Source organism: Bos indicus, chromosome 19, assembly GCF_029378745.1.
Source record: "Bos indicus isolate NIAB-ARS_2022 breed Sahiwal x Tharparkar chromosome 19, NIAB-ARS_B.indTharparkar_mat_pri_1.0, whole genome shotgun sequence".
Classification (NCBI taxonomy): Eukaryota; Metazoa; Chordata; class Mammalia; order Artiodactyla; family Bovidae; genus Bos; species Bos indicus.
In genome coordinates this window covers 44100529-44118883 of record NC_091778.1, presented here as the reverse complement: position 1 = coordinate 44118883, position 18355 = coordinate 44100529, and the positions used below count along the sequence as shown (strand labels likewise).

Below are 18355 nucleotides of genomic sequence, written 5' to 3'. Positions count from 1 at the left end.
GAAGAAATGTTCCTCCACCATTCAAGACCTTAAGTCTTTTTTTTGTAAAGACGATGGATCCCAGATCAATGGACAGCAGTACGCTACTCTGCAAGGTGGAAGTTAAGGAAACTTTTATTTCAGAGGGAGCTAAGATCCCAGACAGCCCTCCAAGTCATTTGAAAGCCAAAACCAGGAGTCCCTGGCATATCCTCAAGAAACTTAAGACATTATTCAGAGAGAAGTATTGTATAAAGAAAACGATGGGGTGGGGTATGTCTTGAGCCAGGTGATTCCCCACACATGGAACTACAGCACCCTCTACTGACAGTTCAGGGTATTACTGGAGAAGGAAGGAAGGAGCTGGGATCTTGTCAGTGTAGAAGGCAAGTTAGGTTTGAGAAGAGTTATCTGGTGGCTCAGACGGGACACAATCTGCCTGCAATGCAGGGGACTGGGGTAGATCCTGGGTCAGGAAGATCCCCTGAAGAAGGGAATGGCTACCCACCCAGTATTCTTGCCTGGAGAATTTCATGGACAGAGGAGCCTCACAGGGCATGTCTGACTTTCACTTTCTTTCAACTTGCATTTCAGACTGCACACAAATGAAGGACCCACTCTTGCCCCTTGGTAGGCAGAAGCCTCAGTCTTTTCATTATTTCAGAGAAAAGAGGCAGCTCAATTGGAGTAAAGACACCCAATAGAGTGACTGGAGGTATATATGGAGGTGGGTGTCCCAATGTGCACACACCTAAGTGTGAGTATGCCCCAGGCCACCAGAGCATCGCATCAGCGTCTGCAGCTTTAGAAAGAGGTCAAAGTACCTGTATTTTTAATAATTTCTTGACATGGTAAAAGAATTTTACATTACGATCCAAGGGCAGTAGAGGGAGGAGGAGGGGTACTGGACAATCCAACAGACAAAACGGGAAACTGAGAAACACAGGACGGGAGGGGGGAAGGGTTTTAGCTGGAAGGGGTCTGGAGGTGAGTAGGGGCACTGCCCAACTAAAATGCAATTGGTTTGTTACTGAGTACTATTCATGGGAAGACAGCATCCGAACTCCTCCTCTGTAGCATAACGGGAGACCAAAATGATGCGCTCAGATGGAAATATGATTGGAGGTTGGAAGACAGAGATGGGGCGGGGAAGGGGCAAGGATAAAAATCAGAAACAGACACTGAGAGAAGGAAAGAGAGCCACCAACAGACTCTCCAGGAGTGGCAGAATAAAAAAGTAGGGGTTGATGAGGGTTAACACAAAAGTTGTAACAAGTGGTATCTCTGGAAGATTTGAGAGATAAGAGGCAACTCTTCTATGGTTTTGACTTGCTTGGCAGATTTCCACATACACACACCATGTACATGCATGTGTGTGCATGCACACACATATACACACAAGTGAACACTTTCCCGGGAAGCACAATACTACAAATAAGAAAACATTTTTCCCAAAGGGAAAGCCTAGTAGCAGCAGCAGCATCTGGCCTCACAGCTGCAGACACCCTTACCCCAACTTACAACTGGCCTGGGAAGAGGCAACCAGGGGTCAGAGGACAAGCCTTTGCAAAAACGCCCAAAGGGACCCAAGTCACAGAGGAAGGGGCCTTCCCCACTCCCTCTGCTTCTCATCTCTCAGCTCTCCTCCAACTCACAGCCTCAGGCACCCAAAAGGCTACAATATCAGGAGACAATGGGCCCTGGTGGAAGAGGACTAAGACACCTATCACCTTCTAAACAGTGTGTGTGTGTGAGAGAGAGAGAGAAAAGGTGAGAGAGACAGGGTTTACTGGTGGGCAGGGCAGGGGGGAGGGGAGGGCATCAAGTAACAGCAGCAAGGCATGTGTGTGCTGCATGTATGTGTATATATATCACACACATATGTGTATGTGAAAATCCTAGTTATAAAAACATCTGAAGGAGCTAGGGACTTGGCAGAAGAAGGTCTAAGGTGTTTCTTGTCATGATCATGTTCAAGGTACAATGTATGTAGACGGGAAACCCTCAGTCATCACCAGGGCAACTGTGGCGGGGAGGCTCCAACGTCCCACAGTGGCAAGGGACACTAACCTTCCTTCCGGAAGAGAGGACTTGGTCCCCTCCCTCCCGCCCCAGTTCCTAAAAACACCGAGCACTTTCCTTCCAGTTCCCTCAGCTTCTAACCAACTCATCATCAAAAGGAAGAAACACAAAGCCCAAGACACAGGAGGGAGCCGGGGAGAGAAAACACAAGTATTCTTGTGCCAGCATCCTGCGCACACAAACCTGGAGTTCTCCAGAAATTAGGACGGGGTGGGGCGGGGGGTATTAGAGAAGGAAATAGAAGAGTTCCTGAGGCCTGAAAAAAGAGGTAAACACGTCACAGAACTACATGAGAGTTTCATTAGACTCTAACTAAAAACAGAGAGAGGTGTGATTACTATTTCCAGCCAGTTTCCCCATCACGATAGTCATGTAACAAACCAAGGCAATGTCGGTCTTGAGCCAGACTCACAGAGTCCCCTGACCCTGGCCCCGGCCTCAGTACAGTGTCTCTGCATTGCTGCTCCGGGGCCTTTTGATCTTCTCAATATTTTTCAGGATCATGTCATGTAGAGTGACCTGGGAGGAGAGGGATCAGGGAATCATGTGTCTATTCAACCCCTACCTCACTAGGAAAATGAGACACCCCCACAAACCCCCCACTCCCAATCACTCACATGATCCAAATCTCACTAGAATCTGAATTCAGGGTGGCTGCCCTTCTACCTCTCTCATACCCCGGACACAGCTGGGGATATCCCAGCGTCCAAGAGTCTAATAAATAACATTTATGAAGCACTTAACATACAGGAATTACACTAGGTCCTTTAATGTGTTAGATAAAGAAACTGCAGTTTGAGGTTAAACTTGCCCAAGGCCCCATATTACAGGTAGAATTAGTTCTAAATCTATGCCTGACGCTAACACCCACATCTTCACCCCAAGACTATACTGCGCCCTTTCCCATCCAGGTAGAAAGAAGGGAGAGAAGCACCTAGACACCTTCAATGACCTCATGGGGCTTTCAACACTCAGTTGATGGGCAGAATTTGTTCCATTCATTTTACCTCCAACCCCCAACTCAACCCCCAGAGAGTGGGAAGAAAATAGCCACCAGAACTAAAAGCTAGAACAACTGTGGGCAGGGTCCAAGGTAACTTACATATTGATTCCTTAGCTCTGATATGATGAGCCGAAGGCTGATATATTCTTTCTCGTCAATCTCTGTCACGGTGCGACGATAGTCTTCCTGGTGGGGGACAGAGAAAAGTCTTGTTCCCAAGGCCTGACTGTCACCCACACAGCTCCTCCTAGGAACAGTCACTCCTCCCTGTCCTACCACTTCCACCCTCAGCCCAAAAAACCCTCACTTACCACATGGGGATATTTAGCTATTTTAGAAACCAATTTGGCTCTTGTAATATAATATCTGAAAGGAGAGAGAAGAGGAGGAAGCTGCAGGAGACCCCAGACGGTGTTCACCACCTCACCAGCCCCCAATTCCTGGGCCACACACCAGCAGCCCTACCTAGAAATCTGGTCCAGATAAGATGCAGCTTCACTCTCAACAGTTCTTAGTTCTGCAACTGTTTCCTCCTGAAAAAAGCAAATGAGTCAAAAGTCACTTCCATGTCATCCCACGGCAGAACAAAAAGGAAAGGAAAACAGAAACACAGAGGAAGTGAGAATACTCCCACACCTTCCTCTCCAGTTTCTATTGCAGGTGCCTTACCTGAATGGACACCCCAAAGTTGTTGCCATCTTCTATCCTAGGAATCAGGAGTTGTACCCACATTTTGACCTGGAGGGTGAGGGGATCAAAATACGCGTTAAGAGGACCTCAGCCCTTTCTCCTAAAGCCATGAAGTACACAATTCATGCTGTTGGGGCCACAGGCCAGGAGCACAGGAGCCAAGACACCTAGTCTGCCAGCTGCCACATCACCTCCACGCCCCCAGCCCCATCATCGAGCACATCCATCATCTAGCACAGTTCAAGCCAGGTTATCTGGGGTCAGCCCACAGGTCACTAGCCCCTGCCTCACCGTGTTGCATTTCTCAATCAGCAGCCGGATCTCAGGCTTCACTTTCTCAATAATGTCCACCAGCTGCTGGTTGCTTTTTAGCATCCCATTGGGCATCACAAACACCTTGGTTCCTGGCAGGGATGTGAGGAAGATTAAATTATTGGTGTGGAAGGGCAGGACATAGCATTCCAGGTCTCTCTCTCTCTCTTTCCCAGCCCCGTGAAATGCTATGACCTTGGCCTTTTATCTGGCATAACCCTATCCACAACCTGACGCCCCCAACAGAATAAAAAAGAGAACACACGGATTAACAGACTAAACAACAAGTCTAGAGTATTCCAAAAGTCTGAATAAGGAAATTTAAATATGCTCCATTTTTCCCATGGATTTGTGAGAGCTCAGGAAGCATAGTTTCCGGATGATTCTCATAAGGAGTAGGCAACCCAGATCCCTCTTTCACAGTAGGGTTTGCACTCTTCAGAGATTTTAATGCCTCCACTGATCTGAGAGGAGGCAGAGCTCAGGTGGTAATGCGAGCAATGGAAAGCAGCTGTAAATACAGATGAAGGTTTGCTAGCTTGCCTATTGCTCACCCCCTGCTGTGTGGCCATAGACCAGTACCATGATTGAGGACCCCTGCTCTATAGACTTAACATATCAACTATTATTGAAGAGGAAAAACTAACACGGAACTGGCATTTCTGTGAAAAATCTGTGATGTGTTGTCCTCTTCAACCTGTCTCCCTTGACAGTCCACGCTAAGACAAACCCTCCCTGTTAATTGGAAAATTAGGTTTAGAGTGCTAAAGAACGACAATGCTTAGAGGACATGGGAACGTGAACTCTGGGAAATAAAATCAGATCCTGCTTCCTGGCCAGGAGAACACATTCTGCATCTGCCGGGAAGGACTGGGGTGGGAGACGGTAAAGGCAGCTCTTACCCTGGAAGGCCTCTTCACATTCATCCAATCTTCGCTTCTTGTAAGTAGGCTAAGGATACAAAGAGATGGGAAATAGCCTGCTGGACATCCCCATCCCCATCATAAGTTACCCTTCAAGCAAGTTTAATCCCTTCCTTAGGACAGGTTGTCTTAAGTTATGCACAATTTATTAAGCACATACAAGCCTTTAAGATAAGATTCTTGCCAAAATGCAACTTAAACTCTGCTGGGAAAACCAACCTTTCAAGAAGTATAAACAAAGGAAGCAATTAGGGGGAATTCCCTGGTGGTCTAGGGGTTAGGACTCGGCACTTTCACTGCCAGAGGCCCAGGTTCGATCCCTGGTTGGGGAAATAAGATCCCACAAAAGGAGCATGCTGTGGCCAAATATAAATAAATAAATAAGCAATTAGAGGAGGGAGAATACTACAAACAACAGGAAAAACGAACCACTGAATGCAGAGTTAGGATAATTAAGGGAATATGTGCAAATCTGCCAATTCCATAAAAACACACAATATTCACTCAACAAACGTATTTAGCAACTGCTATGTGCTGGGAACAATGCTAGATGCTGGGGATACAAAGATAATTAAGATAGTTTCAGAACTGCAAGTTCTATCAGTGAGACAGTGATACAGACAAAGAGCAAGACAGTGTCATCAGTGTTATAACAGAATGTGGACATGTAACTGGTAACGACTAGGTGCCAAAGACACACAAAGGCTAGGACTGTAGTTACATGAGAAGAAAAGTCCGGCCTAGAGTCATGGGGAGAGACCAGATCACTTGCGGGAACCTATAGCTATCTGTCCTATTTCAAACTCACTCTAACAGAGTAGCATTAACACATTCACCTCATGCTACAGATGAAAATCAGGATCTAAAGGAGGTGCTCTGGAGTCATAATGTCTTAAGAATCCTCATTTTCAGATAAAAAGCCCACTGTCTCCTCTCAATATGTTTCAACTGACCAGGAAATAGAGAACAGAGAACCCCTACTGCTTCGAAACACAAAGAAAAATATAGGACACTTACACCATCCAGTCCATCATGGCTGTTGGTGAGAAGAATGGGGTCAGGGACTGGGAGATTCATGTCTGAGTGGATCTGAGTTAGGTCATGGATGTTTAGGATTGGTTCCTGAAAGAGAGACGCCCACCCCCAAAAACATTAGTCTTTTCAAGATGAACAAAGAAGTATTTCATTCAAAAGGCAAGAAATCAGAGTGCGTTAGGGTACACAACAAAACAGAATCAACACCTCATCTGTCCCACTGGACAGAAGGACCTTGGCCAAGAAAGTTGGGGAATCTGAGGAAAAGAAAAGCGTCTCTCACCTTCAAAAAACTATCAAGTTCTAACAACTTCTTTGGGAAAAAATTTGCCACCAAGTCTTCTGCCTGAAGATGAGGGAAAATACAACCGAATTAGTACCTGTGGGAAGGCCTGTCTCTATAGATATCTCTTCTCTGGGGAACTCCCAACTATTAACCAACATTCACTCTCCTACTTATTTCACTCACCTCACTTGTGATCCGCTCCCTGAAAGAATCAACCTAAAATTAACAAAGAAAGCAATTCAGTAAGAGCAAATCAGCAGCTGGCAACATAAGTATAGGCAGGTTGGGTAAGCCCAAATCCAAATGTCTTTCCCTCACCTTATAATTGTAATGAGAAGCTGAGAGGCCCCCAGACTGCAAATACTTTATTTTTTTGAGGATCCATTTCTCCATCTCAGGAGAGGGAAGCGGGGCTTGAGGGAAGCGGGGCTTGAGGGCAGCACCCACCTGTCTTCCCTCCCTCCCTCCCAGTCTGAAGCTGTCTGACTTTGAGAGCAGACAAAAGACAAGCAGATGGGGGAGGTGTGAGCTCACAAACGTTGTCAACCCCCATCCAAACCTGGCCTACGATACGAGGCAAGCCTGACGCCAAGGGCAGGGGCAGTAGCAGCGTATGGAGCGGGGACGTTGCTGGGCTGGGCGGCTTTACGCTGTCACTAGCCTAAAGCACTAAGTCCACCACGTGTCCGCGAAGGTCTTCCCTATTAGACAGGGTACATTAGGCCACCCCATATTATCCTCTCCCCCGATGCCGTCCCCGGGGGTGGGGGGCTGGGCTGAGCCGAGCGGAAGCTCAGGGCCGGTGTCCCCTGGGAGACAAAGACGCCACGGGGAGTGGGAAGCCGGTCAGACAGCTCGGGGATCGAAGCGAGGGGTAAGGCGGCCGGGGCCGGTGCCGCTACCTTGAGCTTCACTTCCTGATCCACCTTCAGCAACGAGGCCATGGCCGGGCCGGGCCGTGTCCGCTCCGCTGGAAACCGGAGGCGCTGTGGGCTCCGGGGAGGGGGTCAGAAGGAAGGGAGAATCTCGGCTGCTTTCAGGACGCGGCCTCCCTTGCTGGGTCACTCACTGATCACTTGCTCCCTCCCTTCGTGCCGTCGGTCAGCCAGCCCGCCTGCTGCCTGTCCCTGCTGCCTGCTCCCTCTCTCGCTCGCCCTCCCGGCTTTCGCCGCTCACACCGGAAGTTGCGTCACAGCCAATCGCCGGGAGTCCAGCGAGGATGCGCACGTGCTCTGCGCAGCCGCGCTGAGGTTCCGCTTTGGGAGCTTGGCTCTCGGCTCTTACCTCCCAGTTCTTGTACCGCATACGGGTGAAATGAGAGGGAGGATGGTGGAGAGGATTTAGTGAGATCTGAGCCTCAAAGAGACTCAGGGATTGTCTGCCTCTCTGTTTGCCCGGCACTCGCCTTCACGGAAGGGACCTTCTGAGCCGCTGCCCCGTCTCGAGCGGGGACCCGACCGACGATGCCGTCGCGCTCCAGTGACGTCGGCCCGAGGAAGCTGGCAGTCCCAGTGCTGGGTTCTGGGCGTCTAGTGTGTTATGCGCACTGCCTCCTACTCTTGGCCGAAGCTATAGCGTGAGACTGGAACCTAACAGAAATCCTCTTGCACCAGGCTTCCCCACTTTTCTCTGCCACTTAGCCACTTATTCTCATACACTTCCAGATCTCAGAGACCAACTGCCTGATGGATGGGCAAACTGATGCCCAGAGTCGGGTAGTGCTTGTCGAGGCTACACGGTGATTCCAGAAAATCCAAGACCAGAACTCAGATCTCCTAACTTTTAGGGCAGTGCTGTATCCATTTTCCCCATAAAAGGCAGAGACTATAACTCTTAACTCACCCATTCATAAGGTCTCTCTTAACGTTGGTTATTTCACCCTAAAGTGGACTAGGCTCTGGGACAGCAGTGTAGAGGCTAGAAATAATGTGAGTCACTTATAAAAGTTAAACGTCTTTTGATAACCACCTTAAAAAGTAAAACCGGTGAAGTTCATTTTAATCATATATTTAACCATTTATCCAAATATTTCATCGTGTAACCAATATAAAAAAACCAATGTGATCTTGTACATTCTTTTCTCATAGCAAGTCTTTGAAATTCAGTATGAATCTTACGCTTACTTGCACACCTCAATTCAGAGGAGCCAGGTTTGCAGTACTCAGTAACCTTATGTGTTTAGTGGCTTCCAGAACAGCACAGTTCTGAGAAATCAGAGGTAAACAAAACTCAAGTTCACTGGTCTAATGGGACTTAATAGACTTAATACTGGGGAAAGAGATCAGAAAGTAAACTGACAACATAATTGCAAAATCTGATAAATGCTAGGGGGGATATGGCTGACATAGAGAATACCAGGGGTCTATTTTGGATAAGTCTAAATTTGGCAATAAGGAGTTCATGGTCTGAGCCACAGTCAGCTCCTGGTCTTGTTTTTGCTGACTGTATAGAGTTTCTCCATCTTTGGCTGCAAAGAATATAATCAGTCTGATTTTGGTGTTGACCATCTGGTGACTAGACCATTCAGGTATGACCTAAATCAAATCCCTTATGATTATACAGTGGAAGTGAGAAATAGATTTAAGGACCTAGATCTGATAAGATAAGAGTGCCTGATGAACTATGGAATGAGGTTCGTGACATTGTACAGGAGACAGGGATCAAGACCATCCCCATGGAAAAGAAATGCAAAAAAGCAAAATGGCTGTCTGGGGAGGCCTTACAAATAGCTGTGAAAAGAAGAGAAGCGAAAAGCAAAGGAGAAAAGGAAAGATATAAACATCTGAATGCAGAGTTCCAAAGAATAGCAAGAAGATAAAAAAGCCTTCTTCAGTGATCAATGCAAAGAAATAGAGGAAAACAACAGAATGGGAAAGACTAGAGATCTCTTCAAGAAAATCAGAGATACCAAAGGAACATTTCATGCAAAGATAGGCTCGATAAAGGACAGAAATGGTATGGACCTAACAGAAGCAGAAGATATTAAGAAGAGATGGCAAGAATATACAGAAGAACTGTACAAAAAAGATCTTCACGACCCAAATAATCACGATGGTGTGATCACTGACCTAGAGCCAGACATCCTGGAATGTGAATCAAGTGGGCCTCGGAAAGCATCACTATGAACAAAGCTAGTGGAAGTGATGGAATTGCAGTTGAGCTATTCCAAATCCTGAAAGATGATGCTGTGAAAGTGCTGCACTCAATATGCCAGCAAATTTGGAAAACTCAGCAGTGGCCACAGGACTGGAAAAGGTCAGTTTTCATTCCAATCCCAAAGAAAGGCAATGCCAAAGAATGCTCCAACTGCTGCACAATTGCACTCATCTCACACGCTAGTAAAGTAATGCTCAAAATTCTCCAAGCCAGGCTTCAGCAATATGTGAACCGTGAACTTCCTGATGTTCAAGCTGGTTTTAGAAAAGGCAGAGGAACCAGAGATCAAATTGCCAACACCCGCTGGATCATGGAAAAGCAAGAGAGTTCCAGAAAAACATCTATTTCTGCTTTATTGACTATGCCAAAGCCTTTGACTGTGTGGATCACAATAGACTGTGGGAAATTCTGAAAGAGATGGGAATACCAGACCACCTGATCTGCCTCTTGAGAAATCTGTATGCAGGTCAGGAAGCAACAGTTAGAACTGGACATGGAACAACAGACTGGTTCCAAATAGGAAAAGGAGTACGTCAAGGCTGTATATTGTCACCGGGTTTATTTAACTTATATGCAGAGTACATCATGAGAAACCCTGGACTGGAAGAAACACAAGCTGGAATCAAGATTGCCGGGAGAAATATCAATAACCTCAGATATGCAGATGACACCACCCTTATGGCAGAAAGTGAAGAGGAACTAAAAAGCCTCTTGATGAAAGTGAAAGAGGAGGGTGAAAAAGTTGGCTTAAAGCTCAACACTCAGAAAACGAAGATCATGGCATCCGGTCCCATCACTTCATGGGAAATAGATGGGGAAACAGTGGAAACAGTGTCAGACTTTATTTTTGGGGGCTCCAAAATCACTACAGATGGTGACTGCAGCCATGAAATAAAAAGATGCTTACTCCTTGGAAGGAAAGTTATGACCAACCTAGATAGCATATTCAAAAGCAGAGACATTACTTTGCCAACAAAGGTCCGTCTAGTCAAGGCTATGGTTTTTCCTGTGGTCATGTATGGATGTGAGAGTTGGACTGTGAAGAAGGCTGAGCGCTGAAGAATGCTTTTGAACTGTGGTGTTGGAGAAGACTCTTGAGAGTCCCTTGGACTGCAAGGAGATCCAACCAGTCCATTCTGAAGGAGATCAGCCCTGGGATTTCTTTGGAAGGAATGATGCTAAAGCTGAAACTCCAGTACTTTGGCCAGCTCATGCTAAGAGTTGACTCATTGGAAAAGACTCTGATGCTGGGAGGGATTTGGGGCAAGAAGAGAAGGGGACGACAGAGCATGAGATGGCTGGATGGCATCACTGACTCGATGGATGTGAGTCTGAGTGAACTCTGGGAGTTGGTGATGGACAGGGAGGCCTGGTGTGCTGCGATTCATGGGGTCGCAAAGAGTCAGACACAACTGAGCGACTGATCTGATCTGATTTTGGATAAAATGGCCAAGAAAGGCCTCTCAGATGAAGTGATAATTAAGCTCAAATCTAAAGGATGTAAAGGGGTTAGCTTGAAAAGAGTGAGAGGAAGAGCCTTCAAAGGTATGGGTGCAGCACAGGCAAATGCTCTGGGGAAGGAAAGATGTGGTCTAGTTGAAAAAAAATTTAAGCCCATTTATTTTTCATTTCATTTTTTTTGGCTGCACTTCGTGGCATGCTGGATCTTTCCTGGGATCAAAGATCAAACCTGGGTCCCCTGCAGTGGAAGCATGGAGTACTATCCACTGGATCACCAGAGATGTCCCAGTTGAAGAAACTGAAAGACTAGTTAGTAACCTGGGGGTGGAAGTGGGGTGGGGAGAGTTGTTAGGAAACAATTTGGATTAAGTGCAAAGGCAGGTTATCTGATTTACATTTTATCCTGACCACACCTCTGTGTTAAAAGCAAGGGAGATGGGGGTGGGGGGAAGAGCAAGGGAGATGGGGAGGGGGGGGAAGGGCAAGGGAGATGATGGGAATACACAGTTTAATGAAAGGTGACTGACTGTGGTCTTTGGAATCAGAGAAAAAAAGTGAAGTCGCTCAGTCGTGTCCGCCTCTTTACGACCCCATGGACTGCAGCCTACCAGGCTCCTCCGTCCGTGGGATTTTCCAGGCAAGAGTACTGGAGTGGGTTGCCACTGCCTTCTCCCCAGAATGCCGCCGCTGCTGCTGCTAAGTCGCTTCAGTCGTGTCGGAATCAGAGAAATTTGCCTTCAAATCAGGAGCCTCAGCTCCTTTGTTGTTGTTCAGTCGTTCAGTCTTGTTTGACTCTCTGAGACTCCATGGACTGCAGCATGCCAGGCTTCCCTGTCTTTCACTATCTTCTGGAGTTTGCTGAAACTCATGTCCATTGAGTCAGTGATGCCATCCAACCATTTCATCCTCTGTTGCCCACTTCTCCTCCTGTCCTCAATCTTTCCCAGCATCAGGGTCTTTTCCAATGAGTGGGCTCTTCACATCAGGTGGCCAAAGTATTGGAGTTTCAGCTTCAGCACCAGTCCTTCCTAACTGTCATATCTTGGGTAAATTATTGAAATGTTGAGTCTCAATTCCCTCATTTGTAAAATGTAATTTTGTTATTAATAAATAGTATGTAATTTAGTAGGTTTGTTATGGAAGCAGGCAGGCACTTGATAAATAGTAGCCACTATCAGATAAGTTAACTGTTCATGCTTAGCATGAAGAGGTTACTCCTTAAACGATATTATTATTCTCATCCCCACTTTCAGACTCAAAGTCCTTTTCCACTTATTCAAGACCACATACAACATGGCCCATACTACCATTCTTGCTTATTTTTTAATACCTTATTTATTTGGCTGTGTCCGGTCTTAGTTGTGGCATGTGGGATCTTCACTGTAGTATGCAGGATCTTTCATTTCGGTGCAAAGACGCTCTAGTCACTTTAGTTGGGGACGCTTAGTTGCTCTGAGGAATGCGGGATCTTAGTTCCCCGACCAGGAATCAAATCCAAGTCCCCTGCATTGCAAGGCAGATTCCTTGCGCCAATTTCAGGTGAACAGTGAAGGGACTCAGCAATACATATACACATATCCCTTCTCCCACAAACCCCCTCCCACTCAGGCTGCCACATAACATTGAGCAGGAGTTCCATGTGCTACACATCAAGGCAGATTCTTAACCACTGGCCCACCAGGGAAATCCCACCATCTTGCTTATTAACATCTAACAGTTTTCCCCTTTTTACCTCTCCTTTCTGTTAACACTTGTTCCTAGTAACTTTTGAACTCTGATCTGGAATTTAACTTCAGGAATGCTTTCTCAAATTAACTACATCATATTTTAAGTGAGCCATTACCCTGCATTTCTTTCAGAATTAATAACTTCAGCTTAGAAGCTTAATGTGTTTATGCTTATTGAAATATGGCTTTGTTCTCAAATAATTGTGTTTTGTTTTCTTCAAGTAGAATGTTAGTCGCTTAGTGGTGTCTGACTTTGTAACCCCATGGACTATAGCCTGTCAGGCCCCTCTGTCCATGGAATCCTCCAGGCAAGAATAGTGAAGTGGGTAACCATTCCCTTCTCCAGGGGATCTTCCTGACTCAGGGATGGAACCCAGGTCTCCTACACTGCAGGCAGATTCCTTACTGCCTGAGCCACCAGGGAAGCCCCATGAGAGGTACACATTCCTTTTTTATTGCTTTTCCTTCTCCTTTATCCAAATGTTTTAAGTAATAGGCACTCATTTGTTTATTTATTCAGTGAACAATTGCTGAGGGCACCACTGTATTTAACAAACTGTTTATTCCTGGGTGCTTATGAATCAGTGATCACTGATGACTGGTCTTATTTTAAATTCATGTCCACAAAAGTCACATGGGTGCTCTTGCGAGTCTCAACTATTCCTTGGCTTGGAGACAACCGTCTTCTCCCTGTGCCTCTTCACTGTCCTCCCTCTGTTTATGTCCATCTCTGTGTCCACTTTGACACCCCCCTTTTTTAAGGACAACCAGTCATACTGGATTAATGACCTAATGATCTCAATAACTTGATCATCTGCGAAGATCCTGTTTCCAAATAAGGTCACATTCACAGGTACTGGGGCTTAGGACTTCAATATCTTCCAATTTCAATATCTTCTGGGTAAACAATTCAACCCGTAACACCTGTCATTATCTGAAGTCACCATACTCATTTGTTTATATGTTTATTGTCCAGATCTCTTTTCAAGAATATAAACTATTAGAATAGTTCACCAGTGTATCCTCCCAGACCTAGACGAGCGACTGGCACATAGTAGGTCTTCAATAAATATTTGTTGAATTGATGACTTATGGTATGTTTTTGAATATTCAGTTCCTCAGGTACTACACCTACTGATTGTCACGTATTGTCCAAACAGCAGAGCAGACAGTTTACTATGTGCTGGATGTTGCTCTTTATGCTTCATATTATTAGCTCATTTAATCATCACATCACTACCCTATGTCCCTATGTGACATACACTATCATTCTCGTTTAAGTTTTTTTTTTTTTTGGCCACACTGCACAGCATGCAGGATCTTAGTTCCCCAACCAGGAATGGAACCTCTGCTCCCTGCAGTGGAAATGCAGAGTTCTAACTAACTATCAGACCACCAGGGAATTCCCAATTATTCTCATTTTACAAATAAGAAAACAAGGTAACTTGCCAAGGTCCGGGTTGGTAAATGACAAAGATAGACCTCCAAACCCACAGCTGTAATCTCTAGAAGCCCTCCCTCTCTAGAAGCCCTTTACGTATCTACATCTTTCTGAGATGGTGTTAGTGGCAGCCACACAGGAAGAAGTATTGAATACAACTATGATTCGGCCTCTGGTGGCTCAGATGGTAGAGTCCACCTGCAACATGGGAGTCCCAGGTTCGATCCCTGGGTTGGGAAGACAGATCCCCAGGAGAAAGGAAATGGCAACCCACTCCAGTATCCTCGCCTGGAGAATTCCATGGACAGAGGAGCCTGGTGGGCTACAGTCCAGGGGTCACAAAGAGTCAGACACAGATTAGCGACTAACACTTTCACGCACTTATGAATCAATCACGCCAGCCTTACTTGGGAATCCTTTGGGGATGATTCCACTCAACTCCTCTAGAGGGAGTTTCATGCTGAAAGATCCAAGGAATAAGGATTGTAAAGACCATCTCTGGTTAGCAATACCAGGAGAAAAGCAACCTAGTCCCACATATTATGTCTGATGCTAATTATAGTAGGGCATACACATTTAAAATACTAAGAGAGTCACTTCTGAAAGTGGAAACAGCTTTCTAAGCAATGTAAATCATCCAGAAAAAAAGCTGATTTGACTTCATAAAAACGTGAAACATCTGCACATCTGGAAAATACCTTAGTTATTAAGAACCTAGTAGACAAATGCACAAAGGACACAAACAAGTTTCACAAAAGAGCCAATATCTACACATTACCAATGATGTTGATGAAAAGAACAAGGAAGTGCCATTTTTTTTTTTTGCCCTTGTTCTTCAACAATTGATATATGATAGCTACCCCTGGCCAGGGCATCTTGAAATAGGCTCTCTCAAACATTACTGGAAGTAGAATATAAGTATATGAAACCACTTTGGAAAACAATTGCTAATGTTAATCAAGAGACATGAAATAGCCAAATTCAGTGATCTCAGTGGTAAGGTTCTAGCATTAGGAAGTAGTCACCTTTTCACTGCAGCATTATTGTAACCAGCAAAACTGGAAGCAACACAACAAATAAACACATTAAGGTAGCACTCAGGTAACACAGTCATGAGAGTGACAATTACAAAATCTGTGTAGCAACAAGGGAAAATACTTATTATGTAACAGTAGATTTTAAAAGCAGGATACAAAAATTGCTCATAGATCACAAATACAAATACAGCTTTGTTAAAATTGGAGAAGGCAATGGCACCCCACTCCAGTACTCTCGCCTGGAGAATCCCATGGACGGAGGAGCCTGGTAGGCTACAGCCCATGGGGTCGCACAGAGTTGGACTTGACTGAGCGACTCCACTTTCACTTCACTTAACTTTGTTAAAATGCACAGTGGCACAGACTTAGAGAAGGAATCTATGGCTGCTGGGGAAAGGACGGGGGTGGGCGGGGAAGCGGCAGTCAACAAGCTGGGACGGACATGCACACACTGCTATGTTTAAAATGGATGACCAACAAGGACCCACGGTATAGCACAGGGAACTCTGCTCAATCCTATGTGGCAGCCTGGATGGGAGACGCATTTGGGGGAGAATGGACACATGTATATGTACTGCCGAGTCCCTTAGCTGTTCACCTGAAACTATCACAAATTTCTTATCAGCTATATCCCAACACAAAATAAAAAGTTTAAAAAAAATAAAATGAGTGACTACAACAAAAATAAAATACACAGGGAAGAAACATCATATTGCAAAACATAAAACTTAGAGTGTGGTGAGATTATGGGTAATTCTATGACACTACTGCCCTAACTTCCTGTATTGTTATATTATCTTTCTGTAAAAGTTTAATTTTGCTGTAAATGAATTATAGGCTTATTGTCAAAAAAATCCAACAGTACAAATTTGTATTAAGTAAAAATCTCTGTCCCGTTGTTCAGTGAAAGACACTGCTTGCTGTATATCATTTCCTATAACATATGTCATATTATATATCACGTTATTTTTCATACAGACGGACTTATGTTTACTGCCTATGACTTTTCTTATTTAACTGAGAAACATCTCTTGCCTCAATTCATGCAAAACCTCCCAGCTGGTCTCCCTGCTTCTACTCTTACCCTTCTTCAGACCATTCTCAAAGTAGCCAAAGGAACCAAGGAAAAAGCAAGTTATTCCATTCTTTTTAATGGTTGCATGGGGCTGCAGAGAGTCAGACACAACTGTGCTACTGAGCATGCACAGTATTCTGCTGAATGAATAATACCCTAATTTATCTAAACAATCCCTATTTACTGAAGGAAATTTAGCCGTAAGTTTATTGTACATCTGTATTTGATCACTTGTATTATCTATTAGGAAAATTCCTAGAAAGAAATTTAATGAATCAAAGAATACGAACATTTAAATTTTTGAAAGGCATTCCCAAATTGTCCTCCAAAAAGATTGTACTAGTTTATACATAGAGTACATAGAGTTCCCCATATGCTCATCAATACATGATGTTATCATTTAGTTCAGCCTTTACCAATCTCTTAAGTGAGGAAAGCTGCCTGACTTCAGTTTTTTTCCACTATTACTAGTAAAATGAAATATCTTTTAATTTTTTTAATCAACCATTTGTTTTTCTGTGAGCTTTTTCATATTATTTGCCCATTTCATTACTGGCCCATGGGTATTTTTTATTGATTGAATAGAGTTCTGTATATCAAAGAAATTTATCTTCTTTCTAATGAGGCACAACTAATTTCCACATTTTCTTTTCACAATTTTTTTACACTGTCTTTGATAGTTCACCAAGTTTGTGTGTGTGTGTGTGTAATAAAGTTGTATTAAAGTATAAAGGAGATAGAGAAAGCTTCTGACATAGACATCAGAAGGGGGAAGAAAGAGTACCCGCTTGCTAGTGTTAGCAATAGAGTTACATACCCTCCAATAAATAAGAGTTAGTAAAGTACAGCAGAAAATGTGTTCGCTAGGAGAACAAAGAACTAGAGCTCCAAGCATCCTTACCTTGTCCTGAAGAATCCCAGACGAGCCCCCACGATCAAAGTTTGTTGCTGAATGACGCAGACGCCAGGATCCTTGGCCTCCGGAGAAGAATTCAATCTGGGGCCAGAGACGAGGCTTGATCGCTCGGAGCTTTTGTGTAATAAAGTTTTATTAAAGTATAAAGGAGACAGAGAAAGCTTCTGACATAGACATCAGAAGGGGGTAAAAGAGTACCCCCACAAAGTTTTAATTTCATTTTCATTCTTGGCCACACCACACCAACATGCAGAATCTTCCCCAACCAGGGAGCAAACCCATGCCCCCTGCATTGAGAGTGCGGAGTCTTGACCAGTGAAAGGACAGGGAAATTCAGAAAGTTTTAATTTCTAAGGAGTAAAAGTCAATATTTTCCTTTTTACTTCTGATTTTCATGTCATGCTTAGACAGCCCTTCTCTACTTCAAAATTATAAAAAATATTCACTCATGCTTTCAAATAGTACCTTTAACCATTGTTTTGTTTTGTTTTCTTGCCACACGGCTTGTGGGATTTTTAGTTCCCCTATCAGGGACTGAACTGGGGCCCTCAGCAATGAAAGCTTGTAGTGCTAACGACTGGACCGCCAGGGAATTCCCAATCGTATTTTTGAAGCTTACATTTGTGACTAACTTGGAACTTCTTTTGGTGTAAACAGTGAAGTAGAAGATTCAGCTCACTACCATTTACATGGCTCTTTGGTCCCACTCATCACTTATTAAGTAGATCACTTCCCCACTAATTTTAAACACTAGCTTTATCACCCACTAAATCCCCTCCCCCCATCCATGGTCTATTTTTTAACTTTATTCTCTTCCATGGATACTCCCTGCACCAACACAAAAATGTTTTAGTTTTATAACTTTATATTTCAATATCTAAAGTGTCGGACTTTCCCTTATCATAACTGAAACCTTAAAACATACAATGAAACACAATAAGGTTTACCTCCTCACTTGCCCTTCCAAGTGTCTACCTCTTTCTCAGCGTTTCAAAAAAACGCCCAGTTCTCCCAATGAGAAATTTTAAAAATTGATACCGCAGAGAATAACGAAAGTGGCTCCGCTAAGAAGTGACAAATCTGAAGAATAGTCACTGAGTTAGAAAATGGTGGCGTGTCCAGGGATTGTTTGTTTATTCGCTAAGTTGTATCGGACTCTTTCGCAACTCGCTCCCAACTCTGTCGGGCCACTTCCGCTCGCAACACCAGCCCCCAGGCCGACGCCTGCCGCC

General features: G+C 44.5%; 1 protein-coding gene and 1 non-coding gene across 4 annotated transcripts; one reads left to right on the top strand and one right to left on the bottom strand.

Moving 5' to 3' along the window:
* Window positions 1-96: 96 nt before the first annotated feature.
* On the bottom strand, window positions 97-18243 carry PSME3 (proteasome activator subunit 3). 3 transcript variants are annotated; one of them, XM_070773529.1, is made up of 12 exons: window positions 18071-18243; window positions 17109-17237; window positions 6494-6526; window positions 6308-6370; window positions 6007-6111; window positions 4969-5017; window positions 4046-4158; window positions 3734-3802; window positions 3530-3597; window positions 3376-3430; window positions 3164-3250; window positions 97-2580 (listed from the first exon to the last, which is right to left on the bottom strand). In XM_070773529.1, the coding sequence occupies exons 5-12, from the start codon at window positions 6064-6066 to the stop codon at window positions 2500-2502; spliced, it is 582 nt and encodes a 193-aa protein (XP_070629630.1). In that variant the 5' UTR covers window positions 6067-6111; window positions 6308-6370; window positions 6494-6526; window positions 17109-17237; window positions 18071-18243; the 3' UTR covers window positions 97-2499. The 3 variants fall into 3 exon arrangements, with proteins under 3 accessions (XP_070629630.1, XP_019836471.1, XP_070629631.1); XM_019980912.2 differs by lacking the exons at window positions 17109-17237; window positions 18071-18243 and adding an exon at window positions 7213-7758; XM_070773530.1 differs by lacking the exons at window positions 17109-17237; window positions 18071-18243 and adding an exon at window positions 6629-6757.
* On the top strand, window positions 5249-5321 carry TRNAE-UUC (transfer RNA glutamic acid (anticodon UUC)). Its single transcript has one exon. It is a non-coding gene; the product is annotated as a tRNA-Glu (tRNA).
* Window positions 18244-18355: the final 112 nt, after the last annotated feature.